Genomic DNA, 19810 nt, shown 5'->3' on the forward strand with positions numbered 1-19810 from the left:
AGAGAAAAAATGATGATACCAAGTTTAGAATTATTTTCCTTACATTTATTTACGCTTGGTAACCATGCATTCTGCAATTTTATTAAATGAGCCTTTACATAAGAACAGCCCCACTGGATCAGGTCATAGGCCCATCTAGTCAAGCTTTCTGTATCTCACAGCGGCCCACCAAATGCCCCAGGGAGCACACCAGATAACAAGAGACCTCATTCTGGTGCCCTCCCTTGCATCTGGCATTCTGACATAGCCCATTTCTAAAATCAGGAGGTTGTACATGCACATCATGGCTTGTAACCCGTAATGGATTTTTCCTCCAGAAACTTGTCCAATCCAATCCCCTTTTAAAGGCGTCCAGGCCAGACGCCATCACCACATCCTGTGGCAAGGAGTTCCACAGACTAACCACACACTGAGTAAAGAAATACTTTCTTTTGTCTGTTCTAACTCTCCCAACACTCAATTTTAGCGGATGTCCCCTGGTTCTGGTGTTATGTGAGAGTGTAAAGAGCATCTCTCTATCCACTCTATCCATCCCCTGCATAATTCTGTTAAGTTAATTTGTGTGCTTTCTTCTAAGGCAGGGGTCTCCAAACTTTTTGGCCAGAGGGCCGCATCAAATATCTGGCATGGTGTGGAGGGCCGGAAAAAAATTTGAAATATAAAATTGAAATAAATAAATTAAAGATGGAACTTAGATGAGTGAATAAATGAATGAATGGGTTCATTCATTCAACCTCTCTGGCCCTCAGAACACCCTCCAATCAGAGCAGAGTTCTGGTCATTGTCAGTTGAGTGGACCAGAGGCTTTCAGGGGACAAGAGGTTGGCCGTGGGCCGGAAAGAGGCTTGCTGCGGGCTGCATTTGGCCCCCGGTCCGGGGTTTGGAGACCCCTGTTCTAAGGTGTGGGTTGGGGGGAATTTGCAGTTTTATATTCAAAAGTTTATTTTGGTAAAAACTGCATTAGCCCACTCATGGCACAGTATACACAGTAAACATTGGAAAGGAGATGGCTTGGCTCAATGTCAGAGATTTTGGGTTACTGGGAAAGGAGTGGGAATTATATGCACGAAGAAGACTCTGCTTCTGCCTTTGATTCTTCGGATTTGGATGGAGCTGCCAGCTTCTATATGGTTCAGCCAGGCATGTTCTCTGACCTTCTAATGGAGTCAGCACAGCTGGTATGTTTATCCTTAGTTGGCTTTTGCAGGTACTATTAACAATCTACAGAAGTGTTGTTCCCTTAGCTAATTAACAATTTACATAAACAAACAGCAAAGAGCTTTCACTGCAAGTTCCCAAATTTGGTTTGTGCTGTTCTGCTCACTTTCACTCTACAATCTGGCAGATTAGGGAGGGTGGAACATACCAAGATCCAAGAAGCTGCGACGGTGGTGTAGCTAATGATCATGTAGCCCAGTACCAAGCTCAAAATGTTGCCCTGGAAGTGATGTCACAACCGGAAGTGACATCACAAAAGTGAAAATTGGGAGGAACCCACCTCCACCCCCAAGCAGCTCAGCACCCACTTGCTCTGCTGCCTCCCCCTGTCCCTCCTGTAGAGTTTATAGCCTGGAATTGCAGTATCCCACTGATTCTCCGCATTCCACCAGGTTTCTGTTATGCCCGTTATGCTCAGTAGCATAGCCGGGTTTGCTGATTCTGGACGTGTAGAGTGTTCCTCAACTTTTCTGAATTCAGGAAACTGAAGATTTATCCTGGGACTTTAATTGCAGGAAGTATGTCATAGGGTGAATTATGCCACCATCTTCAGCCACAACTTCAAATTTATTTATTTACTTACAAATTTATACTCTGCTTTATCCCCCATGGGCATTCAAAGGGGCTATCAAGGTTTATGTTGAATTCTTACAGCATGGGGGAATCTTTGATGTCCTTTGGAACTTCTGGGTTGTTGGTAATATCTGCAGAGAGGTTATGGGCTGTGGGTATTATGCTAGCTATTGAGGAAAGGTTCATGAGGTCAACGGGTAATGGTAAAACCAAGGTAGCAGATTTTTCTGCAGTCAAGGTTTGCAATGTGTGTAGGTAACGGAGCTGGATGGCAGCTGGTGTATTGGATAGTATCTCAGCTGCCATCTTCAAGGATTCAGAGGCAGCCTTTTCTCCTTCAGCAGCTATCACCTAAGACACAGAACCATTGGAAAAAAGCTTTGTCAACTTCTGCTACATAAAAATAGCTCTTTTTACCTCCACTTTCAGTTTCTACTCTTAGAAAAGGCCTTTATGACCTCTCCCAATTTTTTACACCTACAGGACAATCCTATGCATCTCTACTCAGAAGTCCCATTGAGTTCAATAGGGCTTGCTCCCAGAAAAGTGTCTACAGGATTGCAGCCCTAATCAGTTTACAACTTGTCTTTAATCTATGATTGGGTAATGAGCCTACAATAGCTGAACATGATTCATGAGTATAATCAAGGACCATACTGTAAATTAAGAATTGAAAGACTAGCAATATTAGCTTTGACTTGTAACACTGTCCCATGCAATGAGGGTCCAAGCAAAGGCTCTGTAATTTCTTCGTCCCCCTCAACCCCATAAATTTTAACTGTGACTGGCAGAATTCTTCCTTTTATAAGAAAAGTACCTGATATGCATAAAGAAAGACCTTTGTGTGAGTGTGCACACGCATTAGAGCCCAATCCTGAGCTCTGTGTGCCAGCTTACCGCCAGTGCGCACTGTCACAAACATGCGGTAAGGCACGCTCGTGTGCCCTAACACTGGGCAAGCACCGGCCTCCGCTGCTTGGCGATCACAGGGACCACTGACCAGCGGAGAGGAAAGTGGGGGTGTGGGGGGAGGCAGGGAGGAGGCGTTCTGGGGAGGTGGAGGGCAGGGAGAGGGCGGGGAGGAGACGTGACAGGGAGGCTGGGAGAGGGCAGGGGGAGGAGTGCTGGGGGGGAGGGAGGGAGGCGGGAGCGTCCGGTGGAGCATTGCTCCACTGAATCCAAAACCTCCGTGTTGGACTTGCCGCCTGACATGAAGGCTTTTACCTCACTGCCAACCCCATTGTGGGGCTACTCCTTTTACCCAGGGAAAGGGGACGCTGGCCGGCATCAGTCTACTGCCAGGTGGGTGCCCAACCTCTGCTGTTCACGCAGACCGCCAAGCAGCGGAGAGGTAAGCAGGCCATGGGGGAAGGCGGGGAGAAGGCGTTCCAGGGAGGGGGGAGGCGAGACAAGGGTGGGTGAAGGGCAGGGAGGAGGCGTGTCGTGGAAGCAGGAGATGGGGAAAGGGCAGGGGGTGGTGTTCTGGGGGGAGGGAGCAGAGAGGGAGGGAGGTGGGACCGGTGGAGTGAAGTCCTACATGGAGGGTCTTGATTCACTGCCGACCTTTGGGTTGGCGGTGAATTGAGTAGCCCCATTGTGGGGCTACTGCACTTACCTGGGGGAAGGGGATGAAAGTCCCCTTCTCCTGAGGTACCACCAGTGGCTGCCTTGGGCACATGTTTTCGGTGCTGCCACAGCTGTGCATCTCAGGATTGGGCTGTTAATTGTTAGCCTTATCGTCTATGAATGCCTCAAATCGCCTTTTAAAATTGTCTAGGCCAGTGGCCATTTTTGCATCTTGTGGCAGCAAATTCCTTAAATTAATTTTGCACTGTATGAAAAAGTATTCCCCCTGTGCCTGTCCTGAGTACAGATGATAATGTATTAATGGCTTGTATATCAATTTACTGTTGGAATTAATACTGCTGTGATCTAAAGGAGGCTGGGAAGAAGGGCACCCTTCTCCAGTGGTTTCCAGTAATGAAACACATAGCATTTGTGCACCTTACCTTTACTTTGGCCTGTGTCTGAGCCATTGCTTGTGCAACAAGTGATTCCTGAAGCTCAGCTGGCAGCCGTACATCTTTACTGTAATAGAAATAACTTTTTAAAACCTAGCATGTTGAGCTGCACCTGCCAAAATTCCCTCTTCTATATAAAGCAGGGCTTTTCAAACTGGGACGTCACGATGCCCCAGTCTGTGGGCCCTGGCCTTTCCCCCTTAAGGAGCAGGGGCGCAACCAGGAGGCAGGGAGGAGGCAGAGGCACGATCCCCAGGATTGCGCTGCTCAGGGGGCTGCAGGGGTTCGGGTGCACTTACCAGAGCCTCCTGCAGCCTCCTGGGGGTGCGGAGAGCCCTGCGCGACCATCTGCAGGGCTCCCCAATGCTTCCACTAAACCGGAAGTGGAGCACGATAGCTGCACTTTCACTTTTACAGCTTTGGGGAGCCCTGCAGACGGTCGCACAGGGCTCCCTGCACCTCCGGGAGGCTGCAGGAAGCTCTGGTAAGTACAGCTAAGCTCCTGCAACCCCCTGAGTGGCATGATCTTGGGGATTGTGCCGCTGCCTCCCCCCACCCCTGCTGCCTCCCCCCGCCCCCACAAGGACTTACAGTAGTTTTCAAACTCTTGGAGAGTTTGAAAACCACTGATATAAAGGAATAGGCACTATATTTTCCATTGTATTTCATCACCCCACCTATGTGATTCTGCTTGCTACAACTATTTGGCATGGCATCTTGCTTTTTCTTACTTAAATAGCAGCGGCAGGGGTGGTCAGGATTGGAACTGTGGAGAGGGAAAGGAAGTTCAACCCTTTTCCAACTGCAGTTCTGAACCTCACCCCATGCCTGATAGAAAGTGAGAAAATGCAAGCCTAGAGAGCCAATTTTTAGGGTGCAATGCTAACCCAATTTCCAGCAGCGATATAAGGGTAATGCAACTTTGAGGTAAGGGAACAAACATTGCCATACCTTGAGGAGGCCTCCATGACTGCCCACGAACTACAGAATGCAACACATGCCCTACCAGCACAACTATGCCAGTGCTGGCAAGTTGGTTAGGATTGCACCCTTTATGTCATTTGGCCCAAAGTTTGAAGGCTTGTGATTGAGCAAGCTTGCTAAACAAGTATGGGTGTGCTGCAGGCTTGGATGCAATGTTGTCAGAAGACCAATTTGGAATCCTTACTACAGAGTTTCAAAATGCTTGCTTTTTTTAAAGTCAGAACCCCCTTGGAAATAATTGGCATAAACACTCTTCCCTGCCAGGCAGGAATCTAGGACCACTTGCCTCTTGATCATGTGAAGAAGGCTGCTCAGACAGACTTATACTGCTCTTTGAAAGTCTGAGAGTATCCTAAACAAATAGCAGCTGCTTAAAAATTTAGTTCAAGGAAACTATTTAAACATATGGAAAACTGATTAGTTATAGTCTTTGGTCATACGTTATTTTCAAACTGTTGCATAGGAATGGCCAGTGCTTTTTTTGTAAAAAAAATAGGTGCAGGAACTCACAACTTTTTATTTATTTTTAAACCATTTTTTATACACACGTGCGCGCGCGCGCGCACAAACACACACGTCCATCCCATGTGAGCTCCCTGATAGCAAAAGCACTCCTGCCACAGCTGGAGTGAAACACCCCATTTTTTTTAGGTGAGGAGGTGCTCCATTGGGCTATAGGAAACTCTCTCCATTGGGCTATAGGAAAGCCTATACAGTAGTTAAAGTGTTCAGATCAAATATATAAGGTCTTGAGCCCAGCTGGTGGCCATCAGTGCCTCAAGTGTTAGTTCCAAACACTTTGAGCCTAAGAGCTCTGGTGGCTCAATGGCTAAACTGCAGGTCTGTGGAGCCAGAGGCTAGGGGTTCAAATCCCAGTGAGGAATAATATTTTTTTTTAAGGTGGGATGGTGCTCCATGGCTGCAAAATCTAAAGGTTGGTTGCTAGTTGCCAAAAGGGGGGCCAGTTGAGGCTGCAAAACTCCTCAAAGTTCAGTCCCAGGCAGGCTCTTTTTTGAACTTTTTTTTTTTTTTAAGTCCCAGGTAGGACTTAACCCACAGCCTCCAGCAGGGGGCTCACTCCAGGAGCTTAACTGTGGGTTAAATCCTAACTGGAACTTAAAAAAAAAAAAAGGTCAAACAAGAGCCTGCCTGGGACTGAACTTTGAGGGGTTTTGCTGCCTCAACTGGCCCCCCTTTTGGCAATTAGCAACCAACCTTTAGATTTTGCAGCCATGGAGCACCTTCCCACCTAAAAAAAATTATTCCTCATAGGGATTTGAACCCCTAGCCTCTGGCTCCACAGACCTGCAGTTTAGCCATTGAGCCACCAGAGCTCTTAGGCTCAAAGTGTTTGGAACTAACACTTGAGGCACTGATAGCCACCAGCTGGGCTGAAGACCTTATATATTAGTTCTGAACACTTTAGCAATAGGCTTTCCTATAGCCCAATGGAGAGAGTGCTGGGCTGTGGAGCACAAGGTTGGAGGTTCGAATCCCTCCCTAGCCAGCAGTGCAGAGCAGGGTGGTGCAGGCAGGGGGGAAAAAAGGTGGGAGCAGAGAGGAGGGGGAAAAAAAGGTGCTGGAACACCGTTCTGGTGCGTTCCATTACAAAAAAAGCCCTGGGAATGGCAATGCTTGGTGGCCAGTTTTTTAAGCTGCTACACAATGCTTATTATTCATTTGTTACTACCTAAAGACATAGGAAAAAATAGGGTGACAAGGATGTAGCTGTAGTGGTTGCAGTGGAAGAAAAAACACAGAGCTAGTGGCTTGTCCCAGGTGACTCAGGGCCCAACCCTATCCAATTTTCCAGTGCTGTTGCAGCTGTACCAATGGGGCATGTACTGCATCTTGTGGTGGGGCAGCAGTCACAGAGGCCACCTTAAGGTATGGGAACACTTGTTCCCTAACCTTAGGGCTGCATTGCAGCTGCACCGGTGCTGGAAAATGGGATAGGATTGGGCTCTCAATGACTAGAATAGAGAAAAAATGGAAACATTTAAAGAAACAGAATCTACTTTCAATATTTGTGAAAAGCTAAAAGAACATTCTCTTTTAGGATATTTGGCCCCTCTGTCACCTAGCTTTTTCTGAACATCACACATTTCATACCTACATTTCTGTCTGCTCCATCTTGATCCCCCATTGGCAAGTGATGGCATCCACAGCCACCTGCAAAAAGGATAGCTCATTAATGGCAACATTGGATGGCAGGCCAAGTAACTTTAAAAAGATAAAAACAGAGCACTGCCTGACACTTTTACTGAAAACTGATCAAGCAGAGGTGGATTCCCTCTGGGCCTCCTTCCTGCAAGCTGCATGCAAAGATATCCTGAGAAGAAAAACTTGCTGAGTTGTTAGGAAGGTAGCTTTTTTCCCTTTACTCCTATTTGGCATAGTTGGTAGTAACCATGATGGACCTCTCTGCTGTCAAAGCCTGCAGGAATCTGACTTATTGGGCTCTGAGGGTGGTGTGCTGATACATCCACTTTTAGTCTTGCCCTATCTCGTCTGGGGGATTCCAGCTCTCCCATCACAAGCTGGTGAGGGAGTAGCCATTGACACCATATGGCCAAAGCATGGATGTCTGCAGTATATCCGGTCCTCCCACTTTCCCCATGCCATCAAGACACAGGCTTGACTGCTTCTTGCAGGATGCAGGCCTTCCTACTCTGGGGTGGTACTGGCTCTTTAACCTCAGGGCTGGACCAGGTAAAGCTGTGGGTGGGGTTGGGAGAGAGACAGCCCAAGAAAGGGAGGGCCCAGAACTTCATAAGGCACTCAGGGGTGATGATAGACAGGCTATCTGAGGGCTTTGCTATGTCTGGTTCCATGGGACTAGCTCAGGGAAGAAAGCAGGAGGGGAGTGAAGCAACCTCCTCTCCACTGCTGAACTCTGAAGCCTGGTTGGGGGAATCTGGTTTTTGGGCCAGCAAACCGCCCCCCCACTTGTGTTTCTGCTCCTCTTTCTGTGGAGCTAAGGACTAGTGGAGTATACTGTTCTTGCAGTAACCTCGCTGGGAGCAGAAGACAGAGAAACATAGGTAATAACCTTTTTTCCAGGTATTTTCTGTCAGTTTGCCTGCATGTTTACCACCCATCTTTTTCCCATTTTGTTTAATTCCTTTTTCTTTTGAACATGACATAAATTAGTTACATTTTGACTGTTTGCCTGGTCTATTTCCACAGATAATTCAGTGGATTGTTGCAACCCTTCACCCTGCAGATGCTACTGTGGGTTTAATTTTTAATAAGAACCCCTGGGATTCAGTGCTTTCCTGGAAGCCTTTCTCTGCCTGGTGACTGTAGCCAGTAAAAGAGAAGTAGGGAGCAGAAAGGGTGCATGTGTGCTAACCACTAGGTGCTATTCCCCTTGGTCATCTGGCCTTCTTCCAGGAGTCCCTTTCCCTGCACATGCTTAACCCAAGTCCAAGCTGTTGTTTGACAAATGGAGAAACAAATGGCAGAAACAAACTGGATAAAACTGATTCAATGTAGTCTTGTAAGATTATTGGCTTCTCCCCACCAGGACAGGAACCAAAATGAAGTGTATTAACTTCTCCCCCTTAACTAAGATGCACCTGGTGTGTGTTAGTATAGTATGGAATTTCTTGTTCTCTTCTATTGTGTGTCAGAAGTTATATCAGCAATGGAGGATGCTTTGGGTGCAACTCAGATTGCATTAGTTTGAACCCATTTGAACTCCAGCATACAGAAAAGAGCAAGTGTAGATGACAGCAGAGAAATGTACTGAGCTGCTGCATGGCTGCTTTGCTCTTTCTGGGTGAACCAAGAATTGATAAGTATGTTTCAAAGGAGGCCTTGGTGGTACTGATACTGCAGCTCCAGCACCAAGGAAAGCTCCTCTACCTCAAAGTGATACCTAAAAGACAGAATTTTTCCCAAGTGTGACTTCCCTCACAGTGGTCAAGTGCTACATGGTGAAGCTCTGCCTTCTAGATAGCTACTGTGAAACAGAGATAAGGAAGAAAATCCTGTTGGAAGGGAGAAGTGGGTTTGTGGGAAGCAGAGGCTGGAGAGGACAGTGAAAATAGTGGGTCTAGCTGTCTATATTCCCCATGGATGTGGCAATCTGGGTGTAGTAAGGGACTTGAGAAAAGGAGTGAAGAGATGCAAGCCTCTCACTCTCCCCTGCTTCTGGCCAGATCACCAAGTGCAGCCTAAAAGGGTTTGTTCCTTAATACAGAGGTCAGTCTGGAGCCTACTTCCTATCCCACCCACTCCTGCTTTCTGGGAACAAGGGGCATCATTCTTGGTTTCCTATGGGAATGAAGTCAGCAAGAGTATTTGTAATCTAAAGTGGTTTACATGCTTTCTTTAAAGTATGTTTCTCACCTGACTAGGTTCTTTGTGTGCTGCATCTCCTTTCTTGTAAGTAGCTTTTGGTGCTTTTAACTGCTGTTGTTGATTTTTGCAAGTTGTCTGTCCTTGTTTGATGCATTTATATTTACTTCATTTTTATAAAAAGGGAAATTTATGTATTGCTCACTGCCTTGAATGGAGGAATGATACCTAAACTAGGTGCCCTTTTAATGGAGGAAAGAACATGGGGGGGGGTGTCTCCCAATAAAATTGATCGGAACCAGTGGCATTACTAGGGGGGTGCAGCCTGCACTGGGGGATGTGCTCAGGGAGTGGGGTGACACCATTTCTGGCCAAAGCTAATTAAATCCTGGTACTTTTGAACACTACCATTGTATATCATTCGATGTATAACTTCATGCAAAATGCAACAAAACTGTGTTGAAATATCTCTATTAAGTTATAGCCAGAAAACCAGCGGGGGTGATGGTGTATCACCATGCCCACCACCGGGGTCATTGCCCTGCCCACTGCATGAGAAGAGGTCCATCATGGGAGTGATGTGCTGGCCTCTCACAAACCCTCATGATGCCACCTGATCAGGAAATGCAGAAGGAAATGCTGTTTTGTACTACACAAATAATAGATTTGCGATGGCTGGTAGCTCAGCTGCCTTTAAAAATAGACTTGACACATTCATTGAGGATAGGTATGAAATGAGCTAGTAGCCATTATGGTTAACAACAAATGATGTTTGGGTAGTATTGCCAGCTTCTGAACGGGATCAGTATCTTGATCTACAGAGGTTGGCAGGTGATGTTATTTTTATCTCCATGCCATGAAAGTATCAGCCGATGATTGTCATTAAAGGAACAGGAGCAGGCCCAGCTGTGTTTTCTAGCCAGCTGACAACCTGACATTCCTAGGCAGTATACTTATGAATACCAGATGCTGGGGAACAAGTGGGGAAGGTCATCCTTCTTGTTAACATCTCAGAGGGGTCTGGTTGGCTATTGTTGGATAGAGACTGTTCCAATATGAACCTTGGTCTGATTTAGCATGATGGTTCTTGTAAGAACTGTTTATTGAAGCAGGAAAAAAGTACTATTCAATAGCACGGCAGTAATATAATACCATAGATACTCGCCTATAAGTAAAAAAATTTATGCCTAAAAATTGACCCTGAAAGCATGGGCCAACTTACACATGGGTCAATGCCCATGTACAAGTTGACCAGTAAATAAAGCAGAAGATTCTGGGAAGCTTGGCAGCTGTCTGGTGAAGTGGGAGGGGATGGAACTGGGCTGAAAAGCAGGACACAGGTGAAAGAACAAGGAGAAATTTTACTGGTCATTATGGTATTCAGAAACAGCCATTTTAGCTTCTTCTCCAAACAGGAAGGGAAATGAAGACACTTATAGGAATTGTAGTCTGTATGAGGGTTGCTGCTATGGAAGTGCAGTATTGTACTCCCCACAGAGCCTACAACTCCCATTAGCTCATTCAACTCCCTTCCAGCTCAGAGAAGAAGGTAAAATCCCCCTTTTTTGTTTTTTTGCTGCTGCCTCTGAACATTCCTGGCAAGTCATTTTCAAAGAATTTTGCACACCCCCAAGTTAATGGGTCTGGCTTTTAAAACACCAGGATGCAATTCTCATTTCCACCTGAAACAAAGTCCCAGGCTAAAATTCAGTGCACCATTACTTAAGTATAACACCCATGGAAAGCAATGGGTCTACTTCTGAGTAAATAGGGTTGCAACTATGTGCAGCTGCATGTGCTCAGTCATTTTTTGTTGCTTGTCTCCCTGCTGTGAAATGAATAGTACACTCCCAGTTATGTGTTTTATGTTGCATGTTATATGTAGAGCCTCTGGCTTAACACCCCAGGCAACTTAAAGAAGAATTTGATTAATGTGTCAGACAAAATTATAGTCAGGCACCACCGTAAGTTTAATCCCCGACTTATCCAAGGGTCATAGAAAATTCCACAATTTTTTTGGGCTCAAAACCTATCCTCGACTTATCTTTAAAATTGATTTATATGTGAGTGTCTGCAGTGACTAATGCCTTGTCATTGCTTATAATGCTTTGTCTGCTTATGGCCTTACTTTCTCTGCGATTGACTTTTCTACCATATCTGTGATGATGATTTTAGGAAGGGAATGGTGTTTTTCATAACGAGTATAGATCTGTAGTGAAGCTGAAATCCTGCTTACCTTTATCTCCTGACCAATGCACTTCCGTTCCATCAGGATGTCTGTCAGGGATCGATGTGCCAGCACGCGTTTTGTGATAGTCTGCACTAGCAACCGGACAGCACTGGAGAGGTTGGCGAGGGTAGACACAAGCAGAGTGGCATTTTCCATTCGGTAGTAGCAGACTGTATCTATTTCTAGGCTTGCCATGTCATTGGTAATGACCTAGGACAAGCAGAAGGCATTTTGGGTGTTAATTCAATTGGGTGATTGAAGTGATAGTGTCACAGTAGCATAGTTACATCAGTTGACACCCGAGGCCCATAAATTTTTTGACACCACCCCCCAATACAACTTAGGGTGCAATCCTAACCCCTTATATCAGTATTTTCCAGCACTGGCGTAGCCGTGCCAATGTGATGTGTGCTGCATCCTGCAGTTGCATCCCTTCCTCAAAGTAAGGGAATGTTTGTTCCCTTGCCTCAGAGCTGCATTGCTTCAGTCACAGAGGCCAAAGTTCAACCAGGAGCCCAGGTCTACCCACCTGGTTGACCTGGGCTCTGGAGTTAAGAGTGCTCATGCCCCTCCCCAAACACTGGATCCATCCCTGATTCAGTGACATACTGCCCCTGCATCTGGAGGTTCAAAGTAGCCAACGTGGTTAATAACCGCTGATAGAATGAATGTTTCTACAATGTCCACCATGAATGTTTAGAATCACTTTAAAAGTCATCTAAGACAGTGGCCAACAACACCCAACCTTCCCACCAGTGGCATCACTAGGGTTGGTGTCACCCATTCTGGTAACTCACTATGTCACCCTACTTATTTATTTTACTACAGAACATTACAGGTTACCAAATCAGTCAGTAACCAACAAAAAAAGTGACTAACTTGATGACATTCATACAACTGAATAGGAGTTTGAGTATTAGCTCTGATACATGGAAAAGTGAGCTGACTCATAACATCTTACTGGTTCCATGCTGTGTCATAATAACACCTTGTTAGCTCTCAGAACCCTCAGGCTCACTGGTCAGTTTTGAGTCATGGAAATCCACTTTTTGTGACATAAGGCAATTGTTTTGTTTTCTGGGTATTTGGCTATAGCTTTTAATAGAACACAGATATTTCAATGTGGTTTGGTTCATTGCATTCTGTTGTAAACCACACATTGAATGGTATATAACATGATGGTATTATTCCTAAAAACCACAATTTTAGTCACTAGTGTTGTCACCCTCCCCCCGGGTGTCGCCTTATCAACACGGTATTGGTACCATGCTGTGTCATATTAACATCTCATTGGCTCTTCGAATAATAGTCTCATTGGTCTGTTTTGAGTTAAGAAAATCTACTTTTTGTTACATAAGACAGTTGTATTCTGATTTTTTTTTTTTTTGGCCATAACTTCTGATAGAATGGAGGTATTTCATTCTGGTTTTTTTTCCATTGCATTCTGCTGTAAATCACACATTGAATGATATATAACGTGATGGTATTATTCCTAATAACTGTGATTTTAGCTATTTTGGTGTCATTCCCCTGCAGCTTAGCACCCGGGGCCCATGCCCCCCCCCCATTCATACACCACTGATAGGATAGAAAGATAATGGTTACTCTTGCAAAGAAAAATAATGGGTGCAGCAAATGCCAAGTGTGGGCTGGACTAGGCAATTGTTGCAAATTGATTCAAAAGGAGGCATTTATTATGTGTAGCCAAGACACATGGCAGTTTACTAGTGATGCTGTTAACCCGGTTTTACTGGCAGAAAACTGAAGAATATTCAAAGCAATTCACATGTCAGTAATTCTTCCAGCAGTACTTTAAGATAGCTTGGCATTAGTATCCATCTTGCAGATGGGGGCTGCCTAAAGTGGCTTTAGGTAGCCTAAAGCTACCTAGTACATTTGTACCTGCTGAAATTTGACTTCCAATTCCAGAGAATGGAGAACTGAACTTTATAGTTTGGCTCGTGTCTGCATCAGATTATCTGCCTTCCTATTTGAATGAGTTCCAAGAGGCAGAATGTAACTGGACTGGCTTACCTGGTGGAAAGGAATCTCTAAGGTTTTGAGGCGAAGGTCTATTTTTTGGTAGGTATCCAAACAGGGAAGGAAGAAGAATAAACCTGTTGAGAGAAAGAACAGCAGTACTTCCCAGTTTAGAATGCTGCAAGGGAAGGATCACATTTACTAACCCTAAAGTAAATCAACTTGGACTGAGGATGGGTGATAGTCCTTTTAAGCAAGGCGTTGGACAGGTGGAGTGTCATCCACTTTTTGTCCTACTGTTGCTTTGGGTCCAAGACACTTGACAGGGTTTGAAGCGCTACAAAACCTGAGCAGAAGAATGGCATATGGGAGTGCTTCTAATGAAGGCACTGATGCCTCTTTCATCCCACTTTAATGCTCTGAGAACAGGCTCAGACATTCCTTGTTATATCATACAGATTTAAACCTTGGGCTTCAATACAAATATGCCTGCTTACATCCCATGGGAAAGAAACATTGAGTGGCTTGAAGGATATCCCAGGTTTGATCCCTAATGTTTCCAGATAATAGGGGGAAAAAGCTTCTCCTTGAAATCTTGGAGAGCTGCTGCCAGTGTATGGGATGTTCTTATGTTCACTATTTCCATTAAAACATGCAGAAACCATCACCTACAGCAGAATGGTGGTGCAAGGCCAGCAGTTCTTCCATACTTACCAGGCCCTTTAGGCCTTCCCTGGAGAATGCGCCCCAATCGAAACACAATGGCTCTCTCATACTCGCGCACAATCTATGATGAGAAATAGAAGTGAACAACAGAGTCTGCAGGGAAGAATAAAGGTGAAGTTAGAGTACTCTGTAGAAACTTCTGCTTTAGGCAGGCTATCAGAAAAGAATGGCTTGGTACCTGCCAGTGTAAGGCAACTGAGGCTTTGACTAGTGGCACCAAAGGTTAGCTGAAATCCACCTTGAGGTGAGTGAAGGCAAGTGAGATGGGTGTATAACAGTATTTTTATTCAGTATGTGAATAATCAGGAACATGATGTAATAGGAGAGGAGGATTTATTTTGAGAGGGAAGAACTCTTTATGGAGATGTTAATATTCAGTATGTAAAGCCAAGAAACTTGAAGTCAGACTCGCCTCTTCCCCACTGTACATAGGGTACTTTTCTTCAGGAGCAGACCTTGCCCTCATCAAAACAGGCTTTTTAATGACCTGGTTCACATGTATATTCTTAGGATATTCAAAAGTCCTTCTTACTTACTACTTAAAAGTAAACTTACCTTCATGCAGAACCAGATGGAAATGGGGAATGTGACTGTGATGATAAGGAGAGACAGGATGATGAGAAGCCATTCACAAATGCCTAGATGTGGAGATTTTATACCTATAGGGGGGGAGAGATTAAATAGGTCTCCTCTTTATTTAAATCTGCCTATGTGATTAGAGAAATCTAGTCCAATGAACTAAAAATTCATGGCTGTTGGGAACAGAATAATATGACCAAGGTCGTGAGGAAGGGTCTGTGGTATGGGTATGAATGGAAGCTAGCTTTATTGTGTGTTAGAACCTTTAGCCTCCAGATCTCGGCCCTGGGCATACGGAGAGCTTTGCTTAGTTAGGGCAGGTGATGGCAACTGGTTTGTCAGGGAAAACACCTAGCTAACCCTGATGGAAATGGTGAGGCTCAATGAACAGCAAACCCTCTCAATCCAAGCAAAAAACAGCCTGGTGCCCTACCCTGAAATTTAACTTTTTCCTAAGGAGATTCTAACAAAGCTAAAACTTTGGGTCTAACCTGGAGTTCAGGCTACACTATCTTGCAACAGTTCTGAATAATTCACAGAGACTAATGTTAAATGGATGATGTGAATGATTTCTGGATTTGAACTGACTACTGCATTCCTCTGAACAGAACTACGGTACTCAATATTTTGAAATTCAACATCCTCTGTCACCCAACATCCTCTATGTGTTGGCATTCCACAAACACCTGCAACTGTAACTTGCTGCTTTTGAAGTTCAAAGACAGACAACCAAACCAAGGAAGATCAATAGCAGTAATGGAAATGTAATATGGTAGTAAATTGATTACATAAATGTTGCCATGAGATTGTATTTGGAAAAAAAATCTGAGTACAGAATTCATGCAACATCCACCAATTCTATAAGATTCATATTTGTAATAAATAGAAAGACTCACAGGTTGGTTATGGGAATTAATCTGAATTGACTTATATGTATGGTAGCAATGATATTTAATTGTTGGCTTGGAATCTGTGTAAACATGAGTCCCAGGTGCTTGCTTTCACACTTTCCTGCTTAGACCAGCTTTTCTTAGTTTTGTTAAGCTGAACTCATTATTGAAGCACAGAGCCAGACTGTTCATATTTCATGTCCAATGCCAAGGTAGAATCCTTCACATATTTATCTGCTCCTTCACTTAGTGTGAACTCTTGTGCAGCTCCACTAATCAGGATGAATTGCTGTAATCTGACCTGACGGTAGATGCTGACACCTTTGAAGAAATTCTTGTACTGCATCTAGTTTCCAGTATATTGCTTGCTTCTGTGGCCACTGAGTAATTGTCAAAATTACCATGGGACTTTTCCTGAGAACTTCAGGAAAATGTGACTGAGCTCACACTACACTTTGTAGGTAGTAAGGTCACCGCTGACTCTATCATGGTGTTGGAAGTGACCCACATCATCATCTAGTCCAAACCCCTGCCTGTAGAAGGAAATCCTACTAGAACAGTGGTTCTCAAACTGGTGGGTCACAATCTACCAGTTTATGTAAAGCTTAGCCCGTCCCTTTGAGGGGCAGGGGGAGGCAAGGACGCGATCCCAAGGATTGCATCGCTAAGTGGAGTGCTTTTACTTACTGTGGGCTTCTGCAAGCAGCAGGAAGGCTTGGAATGTTGAGAAACAGTTTGTGCAAACCACTTCTGGTTTGCAGGTGGTTTGTGCATGCTTTCTCAACATTCCAAGCCTTTGTGTGCCCTGCAGAACTGCGCAGGGCTCCCCACACCTCCCTCTGCTTGCACAAGTCCACAGTAAGTAAAAGCACTCCTTTTGCCCACCCTAAGCAACACAATCCTGGGGATCCTGTTGCTGCCCTCACCCATCCCCCACAAAGACTTACTTAGGGAGTAATGCTTCCTAAAAGATTGAGAAATACTGTCCTAGAGCATTTCCAGCAGATGTCTGTCAAGCTTCTGCTAAAAGATCTGAGGGAGAATCTACCACCTCCCTTGGCAATCTGTTCCACTGGCAATCTGCCCTGATCATCAAGAATTTCTTCCTGATACAGCCAGAATCTTCTCTCTTGCAGTTTGTACTCATTGGATCTAGTTCTACTCTCAGAGGCAGCTGAGAACAAATTTGTTCTTTCTTCCATTTGACAGCTTTTCAAAGAGCACTATTGTATCCCCTCAGCCTTCCCTTCTCCAGGCTAAACATAGCAGGTTCCTTCAACCTGTGTTCATAGGGCTTGTTCTCCAGTCTCTGATCATCCTCACTGCTCTTCTTTGAACCAGCTCCTGTTTGACTGCATCTTTCCAAAAATAAGGTGCCCAGAACTGAATACAGTACTCCAGTGAGTACTGACCAATGTGGAGTAAGGTGGAACCACAACTACGATATTACTAATCGTAACACAACATTAACTTTCTTTGCAGCTGCATCACATTGCAGACTCATGTTCATTTTGTGATCCACTCCAGCTCCAAGATCAATCTCACATGTTGTGCTACCAGGCTAGTCTATTTGGTTATTTGATTATTTTTGAGTGAGTGCAGAACCTTGTATTTGTTCCTGTTGAACTTAATCTTATTTGTTTCAGCCTAGTACTACAGTATGGCAGTATTCTGTCAAGGTCTTCCTGAAGGCTTCTGCTTGTCTTCACTTCTACTGTCTATTTTTTTTTCTGTTAGCTTCTAGCAAGGCATGCCAGTATCATTGCACTTGGTATATTATTTTCCCCAGTCCTGCTCTACCTCACCAGCTGCTGCTTCTGGCAACAGAGACAAACTGAAGGTGGTGACATGTCATCTTTAAACATTGCCAGGAAGGTGCAGGGAGGAAGTGAAAGCCTTGGTGACAGCAACCACATGTTCCCCATAACTGGCACTTTGGGCCTGAGTTGGGCATAGTAGATTTAGATATGGGCAAAATTATGTATCTGGCCAGTAGGATCAGCATCCTTTCAGGAGAGCCAGCTGCTGTTGCTGTCACTTGTCCCCTTACCTTCTTGCTTTTCACTTTCAAGAAGGGCCATCACTTCTGCCTCTTCCTCAAACGACATGACATCATCCACATCCACCACTGTGGAAGTGTGGACTTGGTTGTCTGCCTCGAGTGTGCTCTTGGTCTCCTTCTTCCCTCTTCTCCTGCTGGATTCTTGCTTTGCTTTGCTAGCATTCTGGCTGTGTTTCACCTTTGCTGTCTTGCTGTCTGGGGCTGCCTGATCTCTGCTTCGCCCACAGTGCTCCCAGGAAGAGCTCCGAGACTTCTTTTCTGCCCTCATTTAGTGAGCCTCTGTTGAGAAAAGCTGCTTTGTATAAGAACATGTGAAGTTGTGCTGCCTGGCCATTTATTCTGCCCAAAAGGGAGGGCCGAGCCAGTGGGAGGGAAAAAGCATTATCGTGGAGGAGGCTCCTTTTAATGAATGCTGAATGCTGGAAACCATAATTTGACAATGAAAGCAATCATGAATTTTGGGAGCAGAGCTGTTCTAATACATTATAGCTAGAGATGTTTGAAAACTGTTTTACTCAGAAGCAAGCCTATTGTGATAAGACTGTTATCCTATCTTACTTACTGGAAACAAACACCTCCAGTTTTATAGCAAAAATGACAATTCGGCTGTACCTTTAAAGAATAACATAGTGAGGAATTAACTCTCATAGGCTTGATTAACTTTGATTAACAATTATGTCTCATTTGTGACCAGCCTGCTTTTCAGTATTTCTTCCTTTTTACCACAATGGTATTAGAAAGGCAGTTCTCAGGTGGCAGCTATGTTAGGTCTGTATCATCAAAAAAAGCAGGTTCACATTATCTTACCCATAATGTCCAGTGAAGTGGATTGAGAGAGATTGTACAGTCTGCTAGATGCCATTGATGTGCCAGTGAAGTTGAGCAAATGGAAACACTTGCAATATAATGTTGCACAATACCTTTTAGTTCAGGGGTGTCAAACCATGGATGCAGCCCGCGGAAACTTTTTACCAGGCCCTCAGGCTCTCAGCTGCTGAGCCATGCTGAGGTTTTACTGCTGAAAGGGCAGCCCACTTGAAAATTGAGCTCTCCTATATCTTGAAATATGATCAAGTTTTGTATCTGTTTCTCTTGTCATTTGCAGCTAATGAGTTCCCAGGTGAGAAAAAGTGCTTATTTTTGGTCATGACCTATTTAATGACATCACTTCCTGCCTAATGACTTCACTTTCAGCCCTCAGCAGGCATCATGAATGCTATTTGGCCCTCTGTATGAAATGAGTTTGACACCCTTGTTTTAGTTCATTAAACATTGTGGGGCAGAGAAAGCCAAAGGCTGCTACAGTAATACTGTACCTCTAAACACTGGGGATCTGTTACTAGAAAGCCAAGCACTGTGTGAAAGGAGACACCAATGGAGAAAGGAGGGACTGATTTGCCCCACTCTACCCATAATGTACTGGTCCAATGGGCTACAATGGTGTTAATGAACCTGGATGAAGAGTGCTGTAGCAAATTGGTGCTAAAGGAGTCTGTGTTATAAAAGGTATTACTGTACCGTCTGCAGTAGCCATGTTACTTCCATAATATCTAGTTCTAGTGTCATGGTCATTCAATCCATTACATGGTGGCAAACCCATATCTGAAATTCAGTAGCTGTCATTTTTCCTAGTGTGCATTTGGCAAGACAACAATGAATGTTAGCCCTCCTATAGTACATTCACAGAATACATGCTGAAGTGTGTAAACAACATATTGTCTAGTTCAGTTCAGTGATTCTCATACATTTAGCACTGGGACCCACTTCTTAGAATGAGAATACGTCAGGACCCACCAGAAGTTATCTCATGACCAGAAGTAACATCATCAAGCAGGAAAATTTTTAACAATCCCAGGCTGTAATCCTACCCACACTTACCCAGGAGTAAGACCCTGGGTAAATAAGTTAAAAGAACATAGATTGTAATTTATTAAAAGTACAGGTCCTGTAACATTTCCCCAAATGCAGTCACATACCATGGTAGCATCAAGTCTAATAGATTAAAAATAAATTATTGAAATGAATGGGGACCTACCTGAAATTGGCTCGTGACCCACCTAGTGGGTCCCGACGCACAGTTTGAGAAATTCTGGTCTAGTCTAATGAATTCCTCCATTGAGCTATGAAAGCTGGTGAAACAGATTCCTTCAATGGAATCTGACCTTAAAGCCACTTCCATCAGGGAAGCAACTGGTGGTCTTGCTGTACTGGTGGCTCCCTTCTGCCCTTCACACACCAGAGC

The 19810-nt window shown here is 44.5% G+C and overlaps 1 protein-coding gene across 1 annotated transcript; it reads right to left on the bottom strand.

The window, feature by feature from the left end:
- Window positions 1-1866: 1866 nt before the first annotated feature.
- NPHS2 (NPHS2 stomatin family member, podocin) lies at window positions 1867-17836 on the bottom strand. Its single transcript, XM_066625513.1, has 8 exons — window positions 17557-17836; window positions 14593-14696; window positions 14026-14098; window positions 13366-13448; window positions 11338-11541; window positions 6913-6968; window positions 3801-3879; window positions 1867-2142 (listed from the first exon to the last, which is right to left on the bottom strand). The coding sequence occupies exons 1-8, from the start codon at window positions 17834-17836 to the stop codon at window positions 1867-1869; spliced, it is 1155 nt and encodes a 384-aa protein (XP_066481610.1).
- Between the last annotated feature and the right edge of the window lie 1974 nt (window positions 17837-19810).

This window comes from Tiliqua scincoides, chromosome 4 (genome assembly GCF_035046505.1).
Source record: "Tiliqua scincoides isolate rTilSci1 chromosome 4, rTilSci1.hap2, whole genome shotgun sequence".
NCBI lineage: Eukaryota > Metazoa > Chordata > Lepidosauria > Squamata > Scincidae > Tiliqua > Tiliqua scincoides.

Bases quoted from the DNA above. Each gene is read 5' to 3' on its own strand.
- NPHS2 (XM_066625513.1), bottom strand. From the start codon at position 17,836: ATGAGGGCAGAAAAGAAGTCTCGGAGCTCTTCCTGGGAGCACTGTGGG. The intron at 14,099-14,592 runs GTAAGTTTACTT...TTCTCATCATAG, and splicing joins CCATCTGGTTCTGCATGAAG to ATTGTGCGCGAGTATGAGAG. The intron at 6,969-11,337 runs GTAAGCAGGATT...TCCTTTTTGCAG, and splicing joins GCATTGGTCAGGAGATAAAG to GTGGCTGTGGATGCCATCAC.